An 18,386-nucleotide genomic window follows, 5' to 3' on the forward strand; every position below is an offset into this window, starting at 1 on the left:
GGACACATATGTATATATGTATGTATAAGCATAGAATTAACTACGAACCGGAGAACATATGTTGTGTTCTGAAAATAACATAGACAAAAACTAATTTCTCCGAATCGATGAAATAAGCTTCTACACTTAATTCTCTTTTTCCTTTTTTTCACTTCGACTTCAAATCGGCAAAATTCTAACGTTTAATGTAAGCATTTACTAATTAAGTTTAAACATATTATAATAAAAATAACTATTTTCTTACCTCTGAAACCACGACTGTATAAAAGTGAAAACTTTATCGATTTCAGCTTTCTTTAATACAGGATATTCTCCATCTTGTTTTGTAGTTTTCTCTTTGTCTGAAACTAACAAATTAAACAACTCGCCGTTAATGTTATACAACGTTATAAAATCTTACAAAAAAAAACATCGCAGAGAAATACTCAATAAAATTAATGATGTATTGCGAGACTTGGACATTTTTATTTACCGTAAACACTTTGTTTACATTAATTTTAATGAGGAAGATGAGAGATAAAACGGTATATGGAAAAATCAGTCCCTTGTCATGAAATGAGCTCTAGTTATCGATAACTACGGTTATGCAAGAGTATGTTCTATAATTACCATCATGAAGTGTGCATGTAAAAAAATACAATGATAGTAATTTAATTATTTAGATTTATTCATAATATGTACAAATATATATATATATATACAGGGTGTCCCATATAAAACGCAACCCAACCTTATATTGGTAGGTATTGAAATAATAAAAAGACATGTGTAAATGTAAATGTAATTTTTATTATTACCATCCATTACCTTACATTTAGAGTAAATGTTGGAAGTGGCCGCCATCTTCTTCAATACAAGCTTCGATTCTTTTTACGGCGTTTCTTGCAACTTTTTTCAAAGTTTGTGGCCGGATATTTAATAAAGCTTGTTCAATATTGACTTTCAATCGTTCAAATGTTCGCGGTTTGTCGCTGTAGGCTTTTTCTTTGAGGTAAGCCCGTAGAAAAAAATCCGCCGCAGTCAAATCTGGAGATCTTGGTGGCCACAAGCCTCGACCGATAACACGATTACCGAAGAATTCCTCGACGAAATCAGAAGTTCAACCTGCGTAGTGCGATGTCGCACCGTCATGTTGTAGCCGGCAGTGTCTGTCTTCCTCTTCCGAGAGTGCGATGAACCGAAATAAAATATCCTGATATCGTTCTGCATTAATGGTGTACTCCAAAAAAATAGGACCGATTATTTTCTTCCGCGATATCGCGCACCACACCCCCGACTTCTGCGGTTGTAATTGTTTTTCGTGATATACGTGGCGATTTTCAGCGCTCCAAATTCTACTGTTCTGGCTGTTTACGTAGCCGTCCAAATGAAACCGCGCTTCATCTGTGAAAAATAACGAATCCGTAACGTTAATTCCCTAGCGCAGAAATCGACGTAACCGTTGACAATATTGTAGCCGTTTTTCTTTGTCGGACTCAAAAAGTCGATGAACCGTTTGAATGCGATAAGGTCGTAATTGTAATCGTTTGGTCGCCCGATGAACAGTTGATTTAGACAAATTAATTTCAGCAGACAAACGTCTGATCGATTTATTTGGCGAGGCGAGTAATCGGTCTTCGATTTCAGTGACCGTATCTGTTTTCAACACTGACGCAAATCTTTTGTGTTCCTTGTTATTAACAGAACCGGTCTCTCTAAACTTTGCGATTAACCTTAATACTGATGTTTTGTTAGGAGCCGGTTTATCCGGGTACTTATGACGAAACAAATCTTGCACTGCAACCGCTGATTTCGTACTAAAGTACGACTCGACAATGAAAACACGTTGATCTAGCGAAAACACCATCTTGTCTCTAGCGATACACTGAACGTTATGATTGCATTTTTGTTACTATCGGTAGTGTTCTACTGCGTCGCCGCGATGTTCAGTTGTTGGACGAGTCCATTTCAGTAACGAGTAAGGGAGTAAGCTTGACTTTCGAAATTTCATGGATGAGTGATTGATGGGTTGCGTTTTATATGGGACACCCTGTATATATATATATATATATATATATATATATATATATATATAGAGAGAGAGAGAGAGAGAGAGAGAGAGAGATATTCATATTTCATTTGGCAGTCTCACCACTGACAACTTTCTTATATCATTAATCCCTTCTTCCCTATACTGGATTCATGAGTTTTAGTTAAGTGCCTTTTGGATGTGTGCTAACAATGTGGGACCATATATACGTAACATGTGTATTGCTTTTATGCGGACCTGTATCTATTTCCAACCGATGGCGTAACAAAGATCCCAACCTCGGGCTCTTTACGAAGTGCAGCACATCAACAATTCCAACGGCAACAAAAACAACCGTATTTGAATCAGCGAGATAGAAAATTCAAACTCAGATTACAAGAAAAGCGATGAATACAGATAGCATCTATATTCATCACACCTTTTTACAACAAAATGTGAAATTAGTAGAAAAAAGGTTTAATAAAAAATGCAGTAGGTTTTAAATGAATAACTAACTAAATAAATCGATCAACTACAATAAGTTAAGTGTTCTACACGTGTGGGCATGCAACACACCCAGAGAAAGAGCGATTGCTTTTATCAATAAACAACTTTTTTAAGATGCGCACATGAGTTTATATTGCACAACTGGATGATACGGTTTAGAATGACCAGAAAAAAGAATTTGCTAAATATTGTGGATAAAAGTAATAATAAATTGTTATAATTATATACATGATTTTTGGATCGCATAAGTTCATTTTTTGAGTTTCAAACGCTATATTTTTATCTTTTGCTGAATAAATACTCAACTTATAATTTACACCATTAACTATACCGAAATAGAAAAGTAGAAACGCTTAACTTGTAGTCATATCTGTCACTTAATATGAAAATTCAAAAAATTTCTAACGGCGTAGACCTTAGAAATAATTTTCCGACACTTCTTTGCAAAATTGCTTTGTCTTTTATCATAGTTTTCTCTCTCCTATGAAAGCGGTATTCCAACAATTCAGCTCGGTACTCGGCAAAGTATTCAAGAGATAGTTGTTGATGTTTGTTCAAACATTCGATTTTACAAATCGCAATCGAAGATAAAAAAAAAAAATTATATTAACTCATTTTTCACGATTTGCCATGCGTACCAAGTAACAAAGTACAAATGCATTAATAGCAGCGATACACAAACTTCACAGAACAGGGCCATTAGCCGATGATCGATGCACTGTACGATAAAATAATCCGCATATTTCATCAAGGTTTATCCACTGCACTCTTTGCGCTACTATTATACGATATTATTTCAGTTTTCTAAAACGCTTTTATCATTAGGTCAAATACGATTTAAATCATTTCCCAAAAGCAAATCACTATCGCATTTAAAGATACTTCACAGGTTTGTTGAGCATCTACATTTTGAATCTTCAGAGGCTCTAAAACCTACCGACATTTTGACAACGCAAACATTAGTGTTAAGAGTAAAAATACGACCGCTTTCATCTTCACAAATACATTAATCATCAGGATTACAGCGGCTAAAGGATCAGTCAATTTACATTCTTCCCCGCCAAAGTGCATATTAAAAGTAATAATGCACCTAGAAGTACACCACTACAAAAAAAGCAGCATCGGTGAGACAAAGTAAACTGAAAAATACCAGTTCCATCTTCACAAAACAAGAAACTAAGATCTTCATAATTTTTTTTTTTTTTTAATAATTTTATTTAATTTTTTTCATTTGACGTAGGAGTGACTTTTATCATTATTTTATTTGAATATAAATAACCAGATTTTAATAATATCAGTTTTCATGAATATATATATATATATACCTCACCAATAATACCTCGCTAAATTAGTTTCATTGTCTGAACTCTGCTTTTCTTACGGATTAACTGGTCATTTAACAAGAGTGAAAAACCATTTGCTTTTATTTCCAGGTCTCTTTCAGTCAAATAGAAAAAACTTTTGAAAAGTATTGGTGTTTTAAGAAGTTCTTTCCGCATTGTTACGGCACAAAATTGAAAAATTACCGATCAAAAATAGCGGTAATAATTTTCAATCCTTGGACAATGCTCCGTACACTAGACAATTTTTTCTAAAAAAATACGATTGAAAATCACGGGTCCCAGAGAAAAAATTGTTTAATATATGTTTTTGATTCGACATGAAAAACCACAATTAAAATATCGGTCAATAATTTTAGGACGCATATTCAAAAACACATGTACGGGAGAAATTTCTGACCGGTTAAAAACGGTAACTTATCTCTTCTTTAATGCTCTCTCTTCCTATGTTACCGCTTACAATGGAATTTCAAATCCAAAAGAACTCCGAAAAAAAAGCAGTACAGTGTGGTATATGTCCAAACAACGTTTAATTTATAAACTACTATTTAAAAACGTCTGTAAGATCGGCTGCCACAGCTCTTTTTCTTCTTTACAATGCGTTTGGTGCTAAGTACCGACTATACGGTAAGAGTAGATTCTTGATACTGTGTAGCGACTGATGTGTTAATTCCATAAAAGTTATTTTCATAAAATAAAGTAGACGCGGTTATAAAATTTTTTATACGGACCGAGCTACATAGCACGAATGCTATACTTTAATTTTGGCGTGAACTTTTACTTTAGACATTCATCTATATAAATTTTACGTTACAGTTCTCAGCACCTTTGCCGAATCCAGATTTTTCCAAGGCATCCTACGTCAAATTCTAACAAGTATACTCTATGAAATAGCCAATTTTTTGTGAGGGTTATAAAAATAAATAAAACGTATTTCATATCGCAAAAAAAAATGTAATCGAACAAATTCAGCCGACTATAATTAGCGGGATGAACGATCACCATACATTTTCTCAAACGGTGGCATTAACTGGACACGACTACTTTTCCTTCTCCGCATTAATTTTTGTACAATAATTAGATTTTATCTCGGCAAAAAACCGAGCTTTGCACAAACAAGTCGCAAACGGGATTAAAATTCTACGAGCTTTTTTACGAAGAAACTTAGAAGCATCTTTTACTAACATCCAAAAATTCAGTCGGATTTAAAATTCATCGCTTGATATTCGCTAAAATAAAACAAACCCTTTCGGCGATTTAACTCTTTTAGCTTCCTCCTACAGAAGTCACAGGATTTACCGATTACCCTGGGACGAGCGGTATCTAGATGTCATTTCAATTTGTTTGATAGGATCCAGTCTGGTGCCAAAACTTTCATACGCAGAACAGATTTGCCACACAGACCTCTCTCTTTGCCGTTGATTTCTGCCGATGTAAAACCAAAGTCAAATAGCTGACATCGTACATGCAATTTTAACACTTCAGTCCTGCCACCGGTTGACAATATGTCCTCTTCATTTTCACTCTCATCCCCTACTTTGTCAGAACATATAGTCAAAGCAGAATTTAAAAAAAATTCTTTACACCCGATAGAAACACAGATGAAGGAATGAAAGCCGTGAAGCTCTACTCAAAAAGATCGAACTTCTGGAAAAGATTTAACGACCAAAAATCCCAATGCCTTTGAGAACTTCAAAGAAATAAAACTGCCAAAGTCTTACAGAAAGTAATAAACGACTTATAAAAAAACAACTAACAAAATCAAAGAAGAGATAAAAAATTAAACAAAAGATTTCTACCGAAATTTTTAAATCCAAATTAAAATTTACCAACCTCAGTCTACAATTTAAAAATGAAAACATTAATCCATAATAGGAAAGAGAACTCTAAACTTCGGCAAACTACTTGGAGGAATATTAAATTGTGACCGTGAAAGAAACGAAAAAATCCTTTGAAACAAATTTACCAGATTCCCTACCGCTGAATAAAAGGGGAAATTAGAGAAATAATGAAAAATTTTATTAATAATAAGGCGCCTGAAGAGGATTCTACACAGGTCAAACTTTTAAAATATGCACCAGAATGTTAAAAAATGATCCCAAAAAAATACGGGCAACTACCTATCTAAATACTACAGAATCAAATCCAAAAGAAAAAAATTAGATCGATGTCAGGATTGATTTAGAAAGTTCCATCTTGACCAGAATAAATTCTCTGTTAGCTTATCTCTGAATCACAAGCAACAGCTATGAACTAAACACTGATGTTTGTTCGCTTTTAAAAAAAAGCAAACGAATTTGTAGATTGATAGTCCCTTTTTGAAATATTAAATAATTTGAAGCGGATAATAAAACCGGAAATATAATCAGAAAAACACTAATAAACACAACTTAATTTACATTCTTCGATCAAATTTCTAATCCTTTCCCCGTAAAAACAGGAACAAGACAAGACAATGGACTCTCTTCAATGTTTTTCAATTACATACTAATAAAATTATCGACTCTCTTGTCTTGACAGATAAATTGGTTATTTTCTTGAACGATCCCAAAATGACAACAGAACAACAAACACGCTACAAAAAATTCTGGAAAAAGCAGGTCTTCAAATATCTTTAAAAAAAACATACACAAAATAAGACAAATATCCAGAATGCCCCAAAAACCTTTTAAAAGCCACCTATTAAAACAAAATAGATTAAGTAAAACAGTTTAATACCTCAGAGAAGCTAGAAATGTAGGATGACCAAGAAAAAATCAGCTTTAGAAATCAGGCAAACAAAATGGAAGCGGTCGGTCAATAATGCAACACAAAACACGTCGACAAAAAACCTATCTCTATAAATGTAAAATTAAGGCTTTTTAAATAGTATTTCTTCCAGAAGTATTGTAAACTGCAGAATATTTGACAACAATCAACACAAGCTTTTAAGAGAAATCCAAAAGAAAGAAAAGACATTTTTTAGGGAAAGTTTTGATCCTGTGAGGATAAAATAAAAAAGTGTTTCAAAATACTCAGGATTTAATTAAAAATAAAAAATGTACTTTTATTGTACGGTTATAACAAATTTAGTCATTTCTTTAACAAATTCTATTCTATGTAGAATAGGATATCTAACATAAATAATATTTGAAACTCAAATTCTTTTGAGAAAATTCTGGATAACTCTTTTTGTAAGTGCGGCTCAATACATAGATAACTCTTTGAACTTGTGCTTTCAATTTAGGAATCATTCTTATTTTCACAGCCTAAAATTTAGACTAAATGAATCCCTTGAGAAAAAAATTTGTGTGTTGCAAAGTCACGATTTGGTGGCCGATTCACTTAATTATTGCACAAGATAAGTCACCCGTTAAAATTTCACAGCAACAAGTGGATTGTTTCATGAGCGGTGTGACAGGCAGTGACATGTCATTTAGGATTTAGGAATGGTGGATGTGACAACCGGAACATCACTAGGCGGGGGTTGGGATGGTGAAATGTCATCCAAATAAAACCATAAAAGTCAAATACCAACTCAAAACACTGTTCACCATTTGGGTCACACGTTTACGGCTTCATTTTCAGAAAAAATTGCAGTTCACTCCACAGTAAGAAATCTAAATTAAACTGTCACACATTGCAAAATCACAGTCTACCTGTTGATTCTACAGCTTCCAATCGACAAATGTCTGCTGTTTTTTAATAGTCGTTTGACTTCAGTTCCTGGGTTAATTGAATCTCGAACGGGTGCAGATTTATCATTAAAATCTACGGCATTGGGCTTTTTGAAATATCCAATGACCGACCAACTATACGCTGAAATTTCACAAAATTCCACATACTATTAGTCACAACAGCAATGTTTTTGACTTAACAGCCAGTGAAAGGGCGGTTTGTTATTTTGTAGTCTCCAACCAAACTCATTCGTTCAAATTTTTCAATTAGCCTCTTCACAGTTGTTTCAATTAAGGGCATGTCTCTTACTAAAATTGCCACATAATTTGCGCGTGGTCTCGAAAAAACATTCTTCAAACTTTGAATAACTCCTAAAAAACAACATTTGCTCCTCTGTCATATAGCAATCCATATTATATTAATTATTTGTAACATATTTACTACAAAATGTGACCTCGCAGAATGCTGCCGACCCCGCAGGAGAAAAAACAGCACACAATTTAAATCGGTATTAATTTTGAGACATCAGGTACATACAAACTTCACCGGCACAAAATGCTACACCACAAATGTTAACGACTTTTTAAAAAACATTTTAGAATAGAAATAATGTGCAAGAAGGGATTGGTTTTCATAGGCTTTTAGAGATCGGTGATAATAGATTCCCAAAAAAATCTTCCCTTTTCATCTAGAAAAAAATTAAAACCGTATATTGTGATAAAGTTAAAAGAAACTTAAAGCGAGAGTAAAAATTCTGAAAAAGTTAAAAGACATTTAAGAAAGAAGGGTTTTCTACAAAGCTCCAAAACAAAAAAGGGAAGTAATAGAATTCAGGAAAAAGACCTGGAAACAGTCTTACTGGCTAGAAAGTAGAGAGATGCTAAGAAAAGTGTTAAGTGTAGTCCATAAATAATAAAAAAACAAATGATGACAAGCGTAAAGGAGCTTCAAAGCAAAATATTAAAATTTTGATATCAAATCAATTTGATCATCCCACGACAACTTGACATCTAATAAAAACATCCAAAAAAAGTTTACATTATCTGCAAATGAAACACTATCGTTATGATAGTAAAATACTATCGTTATTTTGAAACAAAATTTTTTTCAAGATACATAATGCAAAGGTTTTATCCATATTTCATGATAAATGATTACATAAAAAAAAAAAAAAAAAACCAGTGAATAATTTTTTGACCTGTCACCGTACAATTTTCAAATCCTTTTAAACAATTTTTTGCACATATAGACACAATTTATCTGCAAAAACAACAACAATGAATGGTTCAAGATTTTGTCTTGATTAATGATTGTTCATCGTTAATAATAAGAAAATCTAAGGGCATTTCTCTGCAATCTACAACTTTAAGTAAGGACATATATAAATTAAGTAAGTGTATTCTCATATAGATAAATTTACTCCCTGTTTATGTTTGGTAAGTTATAAGTTTAATAAATTGTAAGCGGCTCATAGGATACCATGACTACAACATTTTTTTCATTAGTAAAAATTGTGGAACTAGATCAAATGCTTTATTGAGATGCAAAAGAATGAAAATAGATGTTTTTCTATTACCAACGCGATTTAAAACATTTTTTAAAAAATTAATAAGCGGTTGTTAGAAGCCATTTTTTTTCTAAGATCAAGCTAACGATTCATTTATCGATAAGTTAAAAGTACCAGTACAATAAGTTTTGATAATCGACTTATTCCAAAACGCATCAACATATACTAATAAAAGTATGAAGTTTTTTTTAAAAAAACATATAATAAAAGAATGAAGTTAGGAAAGGTAACAGAACTCAACGTAGAAATCATACTGTTCTTAGCAGAAAATATAATAATAATTATTATCTAGGATATTCCATTTTAATTAAACAAACGATCAGTGTGCATCACTATTTTTTATTTTGATTATATTTGGTATAAGAAAAAAAAACTACTACTACTTCATAATTTTAAAGTTTTTTCTTGAGTAATAGACTATTTTATAACTCGCCAACAGGTAAAAACAACTATTTTTGTCACTTTTTCCACGAGCTGTAAGCATTCTTATTTTACATCGTATAGAGGGTCAAAAAAAGATTTTAGTAAATCATCTTAGTGTACTCAAAATTAATCTTGTTATGTTTACTGACATTGTGTTTACAAATTGTCGTTTTTTCAAATATTGGGCTCAAAATAAATAATGAAGGGGTTAGGGTAACAGGCCTGTTTTCTACCTTTTAACTACTAGTAGTATTTATTAAAAAAAACTGGACTGTTACCGAGTGTCCTTCATTAAAAAAAAATCCCTTTTAGCACGCCGGAGAGTGGAGGTAAATTTCCAGCGCTAAGTAGGGGATAAAAAAGATTTCCATTTTAAAGTTAAGAACAAATTTACTCAATACGACAATGGTTGCACACGACAAGCCCCATCTTCATATAATTCCAGCACATTTTGGTCACCCCTTGCTGTAAGGGTTGGTCATAGCAAAAATTTGTTTAAAACAAACGTTTTACGTAATGTTTACAAGACTAACAACCACTTTAAACCGATTCGATACTGTACCTATTGAGGGTGGTATGATTTATTGTCTTCGAAACCACATTTTTTCCACCCCCTGGACCAATTGCCGGTGATAACAAAAACTCTACTTAGATAAGTTTTAGGCCGTTATCCAAAGAATAGTAGGAACTTTAAATGAATTCAATATTTTACTTACTAAGAAAGTTAAACTGATATTTTGTTTTTTTGAAAAAGCCACCCCACTTCCACCCCCACGGTCCGATTTTCCCCATTAACAAAGTTGACCAAGATTTCAGGTCGTTATATTTTATACATCAATTTGAAAGTGATTGGTGGAAAATAAATGCGGTATCATGTCCACAAAAAAGAGAAATATATATATATGTAAACTTTTAAACTGCCAGTGGTTTTGAGGTCTGGGGAATTGAAACGGGAAGATATGTCAAAATTTTCCAGAAGTCAAATCATGGTACTCATTACAATAGGTAGCTTTCATATGAATTTTACCTAAAATGGCTGCCATATCATAAGATTGTGAAAAAGTCTCATTTTTAGAGCTCAAAAACCACACGTGGGACAGGTAGCAAAAATTTGAAATGTATGTTTACAGCAGTACTTTTATGTACTTTAAAACCATATAAAATTTATTTTGTTACTGAAAAGGGATGACAAGTAATGAAGCCAACAAAACCACTAAAAACACTGTTCCTTCTAACCGTAACATCATATCCAAGAAAATATTGATGTTAAGTATTTTTTTTCAGATTATAAAAAATACAATTAAAGTCAATACAATGAATAAATTGATAATTAATCAACAGTCAATTACAAAATGATAAATTAAATAATTCAAATACATAAACAAGTTGTTCGATTCACTTTTACCCTACTTTACTCCTGCTAATGGAACTCATGAATAAATCTTGCACTTTTTGATAACAAACTTAACTTAGAGCTCCTGCCATTTATTTTATAGAATAGAACCGATAAGTTCTCATTCATCTTTGGTGTAATGTTGTGTCCTCTTCCAGCAGTTGATAGAAAAAGCTCTGAAGGTGTGAGAATCTTTAAAATATTTTCCAGTTTCATCAATGATTTCTGGAATGAAGTGCCAGGACCCTGCAAATGGAAAAAGTATATTCGATATTCCTCTTCATTTTCATGTATTTTGACTTCAATGACTTCGCTTAAACATCACTTGCCATCGTATAGGCAGCAGACATATTTTTTACATTTTAGTTTTAATAAACCTACAAAGCAATCAGAAACACTAATGTCCTCGTGTACTGATACTGCCGTAAACCTAAATGCTGTTCAGCTGTGATTTTAAAATCTTCTTGATGGTAGCATAAATTTATGAAATTTTTTTTGGTTTTATACTACACTGAGGAGCCATTAGAAAAATAAAACAATTGTTTTCAACTTGTGGTAAAAGTGTTTGTACTTTACTTATAACTTGCTTTTGGAAGCAGAAGAACGATATAGTATTGTGCTTCAAGCACTCGCTAATCACACAAGAGCTTTGGCTTTATAATTTTCCTTCTTTTTTAAAATATATGAGAAATGGATGTACTGCGGCATAAGTTTTTGAACAGTGATGTGACTGGACTTCATCCTACATCATAAAAGGAAAATTTTTAAAGAAGTCTCCAATTACGATACATTCACCCTCTAACAAGTTTTCCTTTTTAATATTAAGGAAATTACCTTGTTTCTTTGCAACAAAATGATGCCTTTTTAGATTATTTATATTTTCAGTAAGTTTATCTAAGTACTCTTGAAATGGAAGAATTTGAGTAGTTAGTTCAGAACAGTCAACAGAAACCCACTGTTTGAAGACAATTTCAGAATCAAAATCATCCCAGCTCTCTTGCAGTAATCTGAACACTTCATTAGTGCCTGGACATATTTCACACTGTAACAGCATGCTCGTTTCATTTTCTATATCACATACCACGGTTGAAAGAAGAATTGTTTAATCAAATTTCATTTTTAGATCAGATAACATGAGTTTTACATTTTGGTGGATGACATACACACAAACAGAGCGAGTAACTGACCCACCTGCCAAAACACATAATTTAGATCATACATCAGCAAATTTTGAAAAACCAATTTTTAAATTATGTTTTTCTTTGAAGGCTGTGAACAATTCTTTTAAGTTACATAAGATAAGTCTCTTTTGAATATCAATTTTCTTCCCGTCAGCTTGTCTTACAGAGGCACAATCCTTCTTGCTTGGCATCATTCGGCTGTGTTCATCATTCTGGTAAAAATCTTGGACACATTTAATACCATTTTCATCAATTACATCACTGGGTTTCTTTTTGCCAATTTGCGACAAAATTCCACTTGTTTTAACTAACTGTTTGGATTGACAGGCTAAATACTGACTAACACTAAACTAATTTTGAATTTTTTGAATACTCTAACTCCTTGGTAATAAATTTAAAATATTAATTTTTTCCTGTGTTGATGTAACTGTTTTCATTTTATCCTTTATTTTAATGATTAATTCTTCATATTCCCTACCTAAATCAACATAATGTTGTGGTATTAAATTGGTTTCTTCTGTAGAAATATTTAAATCAAAGGAATAGTTTAATTTACTGATAACTGACTCGGCTATTTTTGTAACTTTATTTTTTAAAATTGCTTTTGCGCTGCTTGATAATTTTTTAACCTTAACGGGGGAAATGCCAAATGCTAAACAAGCTTTATTCACCGACTCAACTATAATAACACATTGAGGCTCAAATATATCTTGACATTCCAGTTTGCTTTCTGTATCATCATGTGGTTTTTCTATTTTGTTTAAGCATTTTGTACACAGTGCTCTGCCTGGAATTAATTTTAAATTTGGATTTCTTGTTGAAAGTGTCTAAGTTATTTGTCGAAGAGATTTCTTAAACACTTTAGTGTTAACAGCTAAATGGGTCAGAGAAACGTTTTCATTAATATGAAAATGGTACTTACGTATTAACGCCACCGCAGCTACAGCTTTATTTAAAAACAAAGTAGTCAATCGGATTTCGGTGGAAGGCCCATTTTCCATAGATATAGAGTTTAACATAGATTCAAAACAGTCTCTTTATTTATTTTATAAATATAATTTAACCAACAAATTTAACCTACGCTCGCTAACCTTGACTAATTAATACCGTAATTTTTTGAGTATTTATTTAATAAATACTCAAAAATTACAGGGTTAATTAGTCAAGTTTAACGAGCAAAGCGAGCGTAGATTAAGTTTGGTTAAATTATATTTATAAAATAAATAAATATAAATAACCATTTCTTAAAATTAATAAAGAGACTCAATAAAATAAATACTCAATTTTAAATAAAGCTGTAGCTGCGGTGGCGTTAATACGTAAGTACCGAAAATATTTATCGACATATTCGGTTTTATGAAAAGTACAGATATTTTTTGTTTCAGTACATCCACTTCTTAAATATATCAATTTTATTTGCTATTCAGTAAACTGTAAAATATCACGCAATACTGAAGATCTATTATAAATCGATTTGTGACATACTGTTTCAATGTTTTGCAAATTGAACACTCCATAATCCCTTTTTATAAAATCCAAGGGTTCTTACAATAACAATACAGTTAGTATAATAAAATTACCAACTGCACCTCACTTTGTCTTATCCCAGTTTCTTTACAGCAAAAATAAAAATGTCTCTAATTAATAAAATAAAAAATAAAAGATATCGCATAAAAGAGAAGTTTACTGCAAATAAAATTACTTTATAAACAATTGTATATTACCTAACCGCAGTATTAACACTAGCAACAATACAAGATATCACACTGAAATCAAAACAGTAACCGAGCCTTCTACAATGTTTACATTCAGGATTACGCAAACATTATAAAATATAATCATACAAGATATACAAAAATACACATTATAGAATATAAGCTATCTCACTATAGAAATATTAAAATATTTTGTACAGCAGTCCTACATTATTATCTGAAATAATACATGCTGTTAATGTTTTGGATACATTGTTCACGATTAGAAGGAAAGGTGCTTTTAGTGGTTTTGATGGCTTCATTACTCGTTAACCCCTTTGAGTAACAAAACAGAATGCTATAGCTCTAGGAAAAAGTGACAAAAACGGCTGTTTTTACCTGTTGCCAAGTTATAAAATAATCTACTCAAGAAAAGTTTTCTTTTAAATATAAAAAAATATTTTTTGGCCACTACAAGGTGGGTAGTTATCACATACCAAATATCATCAAAATCAAAAATAGTGATGCAATAAAATTTTTGAAAATTTGTTGAATTAAAATGGAATAGCCCACCTGAATAACAATAAAAAGTTAAGCATTTCATGAAATAGTAGATATATTTCTCATAATTTTTTTCTAAATACTTTAAAAAATAAGGAGAATAAAACACTTAAAAGGGAGATATTTCTTATATTTTCTTGTGAATAATCATTTATAAATCAGAATACACAAAGCAACATGAAGTAGAGAAAGTAACCTCATAACAAAAACAAAAATTGAGCATTTTATCAAGTGGATGGGCAATAGAGTAATCACAAATTCAGACGAGTGTATTTCTCTCTTTCTCTATCACTCCCTCTTTCTTTCTTTCTCAAGTTACATGAATTGATAGAACTTGAACCCTTTTACAAACATATACATGGGCATGTACTATTTTTATAAGTATTTTCTGAGTTAAATATGCCAATTTTAATCTTCGACTGCTTGTAGACTGCCCCCCTCCAATGTTTCAATCAAAATTTTCCAAAAGACATCCCCTCTAATTTTTTATGGAGAACCCAAATCAGGTCTTAAAACCCGGAGGACGATTAGTCTGGATTCATCCTAACTTAAATGGTAGATTACACAGCATTTTCAAATCAATCATTTTGTCAGTTTATTCTAATATTATGTTTACTACAAATGATTTTTATATTTGGAAAAAGAACTTTCTTTCTTTTCCTGTTTAGCCTCCGGGAGATATTACTCCAGAGGATGAATGAGGATGATATATATGATTGTAAATGAAGTGTAGTCTTGCACAGTCTCACTTCAACCATACCTTAGATGTGTGGTTAATTGAAACCCAACCACCAAAGAACACTGTGTTCCATGATCTAGTATTCAAATCCATATAAAAATAACTGACTTTACTACGTCTAACGCTGGAACTCTCGACTTCCAAATCAGCTGATGGAAAAAGAATTTACAACACACCAAAGCAACTAAAATTCTAAACCACATTCACACAGAATGAAGGTAATTCAATCATTGCAGTATATTCTTTAATTACTAAATACTTTATTGCAACACTAATATTCATCTAATGTTATATTATTTCTTTCTTGCTACATCAACTTACTTAATTACCAACTGCACTTTATCAATTATTTTACATTACTAGTTCCTATACCTTACCTTTCTCTACTTTATGAAAATATCATTAATACTTTTATTCATTTTTCAAGGGTTTAATTTTTAAATGTAATTTGATTTCAAAAGTAAAATGTTTAATTTATCTGCAGATTTTCAATCTTTCAACAGATAGAAGTCAGTTCAAAATGCAGTTGTTAAAAACTCAACACCTGCTCATTTGTATAACTATTTCTGGAAGTTCTGAAGCACATTAGTCGTAATGACATGTTCTTGGTTATTTTTGGTTTTCAACGAACATACTTTCAACAAATCAGTATTTTTCTGTTTGTGACAACATGCTGAAAAAAATTAAAGTTGCAACTACCGATAGTAAAAACTAACCTCAATCTCAAATACGGAGTTTGCGGTTTATAAACTGAATTTTTCTATTCTTTATTCATAAAACATGTGATGAATCAATAACAGGAAGCGACATACGTTATATTTATGTTAAGCTACAATGAAAGTAATAATTTAAATTTTTTAAGACATTAGAAAAGACAGCAATGGATCAAATTATGAATTAGATGTTACAACTGGATACATTGCAAATAATTTTCTAAACAACAGTATGAATTTGTATCCTTATAACAATAGAAAACATAAATATTTTCATATAGGACAAATAAAAAATGCTTCGATTTTAGTACAAGGTATGTTTAGGAATAAAGTACAGGGATCATACTAACAAGACACTACAGAACTCTCCTTGTATTACATAATTTACTTTTCATGTTATTCCAACAGTTTAGATAATTAGAGTATATTTTAAATTTATTAATATGATATTTAAATACTTTTATTATTTAATTAATTCTATTTTGTAATTCTGCTCATCAGAGTTTTACCATTTCCCTGGTTCATCCAAACAAATGCTAGGGCAGATCCTTTTTGTTATCTGTGGAATAGCACATAACCTAATCCTGATGAATCATAATACGTAATTAGGTACTGATCTGAATACAATATTTATTAATTTACTAACACATTCTTCATGCAGTAAAACACAATTTACATGTAAAACTAAGTCAACATAATGAATAGAATACAGCATTAACCAAAGTACATATTGTATTCCATAAAAAATGTTATTTCCTCCACAGCTGTAAACATACAGAACATAACATTCTAAAACAAAATTTAAAGGCATAAAAAACTCTCTTTACCCTAATCTGAATGGAAATGCCCAAAAATAACAGTAATCCAGAATATATGTTAATGCAATAATAAACAGAAGATTCAAAAAATCTACACTCTAAAATCACACTTCAAATAAGGGGTAGGAAGCAATGTTTCAGAATTCTGTAATGCTACTAATCACAACATGCACAAATAAAAGAGGAAATTATCAAGAAAGAATCCTTTAAAAAAACAATAAAATTAACTTGTCAAAATTCAAATTACAATCACGTGATACTCACTAAACATATCCACTAAGTAAACTCTTCTCATCCAGAAATTAATGATTAATGAAGAAGGTAAACACAAGAAATACATTTATTTATATATCTCTACATCAAGGCCTCTGACTGTATATTGGTAACATGTTTTTAGACAGTTAAATAATTACAATAAGAGACTACGAAAATTAAACCTATATATTAAGTACAATAAAATTAAAAAAGAAGAGCTTTTATAATTCAGAATGTAGCAGCAATCACAAACATTTACTGTTTGCTTAGTAAAACACGAATTATCAGCAATATTTAAATTTAACGTACATCAAACATGGAATAAATTATACTAAAATATAAAAACAATTACTAGTAAAAATTGGGTATTTTAACGATATACTAATGCATATTAGATATTTTTACATCAAATCCTAACAAAAAAAAGTTTACACAACCAAATTAAGAACATAAATTAGAACAATAACATTTTCAAGCAAATAAATCACTAACTCATAAAACCTCATAACATTAAGATCACAGTTTTTAATAAATCATTGATGATAAATAAAGCAAGATCGTGAAAAGAACTGTTACAATTAATGATTCAAACTTAAAAATAAGGAACAGACAAGCCTAGTCCTAAACAACAAAAGCTTAATACTTACTGGAATTAAGCAGTTCGGAAAAATCAGAACATACTTCACACATGGTAGAATTATAAACAGTCGTACTAAATAAACTAACAAATATTTATAAGTAATTAATGATTAGAGTATTAACATAATACAACCATAATACAATACACGACCAACACAAAAGTTTACATTGCAGCCAACACGCGAATACACGCAACAAGATAACACCCAGCCGTCCGTTTGCTACTATATGTAAATAATAAACATAACATACTTCCCCAGAATTTACTACATAAGTAATAAGAAAAATGTTAAAAACAATGTTTTTTATTACTTATGCTTAAAATAAATGAAGAAATAATTACTTTTATTATGTTTTTCTAATGAAAGTTTTTTAATTTTTTTCGTAAAAAAGTGGATTTATTTATTTTTATACAAAAATAAACAATTTTTGGAAAAGTATATTTCACTGTTCCGTTGATGAAAATGAGGTAATAATACTTGTTGCTTAATACGTTGTTACTAAATATATTATTTGTGTAAGTGTATGTAGGTGTGTGTTTATGCGTGTGTGTAACATTCTAACTGCTGTCGGTATAGAAGGAACGATTTATGTTTTAGCAAACATAAATTATTCCTTTTTTACACCATGAATAACGTTAACCCGAAAAGTAAACCCTAAATTTTTAAAAGACTTAATTTTAGTACATTTTTAATTTCAAATTAAATGCATAGGCTAACAAATAATAAAAATAACATCAACTAAACTAAGTAGGGCATGACATCTCATTTCACTCAGCTTGATGTTTATTATTTGCCTTTATTTGAGGTGGTAGAGTTGTGGCGGGAGTTTTGCTGTAATTAGTAACGATCACTACTGAACTGTTAGTATTATTTATGCAATGAGCAGAAG

The 18,386-nt window shown here is 31.1% G+C and overlaps 1 protein-coding gene across 2 annotated transcripts in view; it reads right to left on the reverse strand.

Annotated features, from left to right (window-relative positions):
- puf (ubiquitinyl hydrolase 1 puf) overlaps positions 1-17,675 on the reverse strand; it is a 405,361-nt gene extending 387,686 nt beyond the window's left edge. For both annotated transcript variants that reach the window (XM_075367624.1, XM_075367623.1), the window contains exons 1-2: positions 17,504-17,675; positions 245-347 (exon numbers count right to left, since the gene is read on the reverse strand). In XM_075367624.1, coding sequence (XP_075223739.1) covers positions 245-347; positions 17,504-17,546 — 146 coding nt within the window. In that variant the 5' untranslated portion in view covers positions 17,547-17,675. The remainder of the gene's footprint in view (positions 1-244; positions 348-17,503) is intronic.
- Positions 17,676-18,386: the final 711 nt, after the last annotated feature.

The sequence above is a fragment of the Lycorma delicatula genome, chromosome 5 (genome assembly GCF_047948215.1).
Source record: "Lycorma delicatula isolate Av1 chromosome 5, ASM4794821v1, whole genome shotgun sequence".
NCBI lineage: Eukaryota > Metazoa > Arthropoda > Insecta > Hemiptera > Fulgoridae > Lycorma > Lycorma delicatula.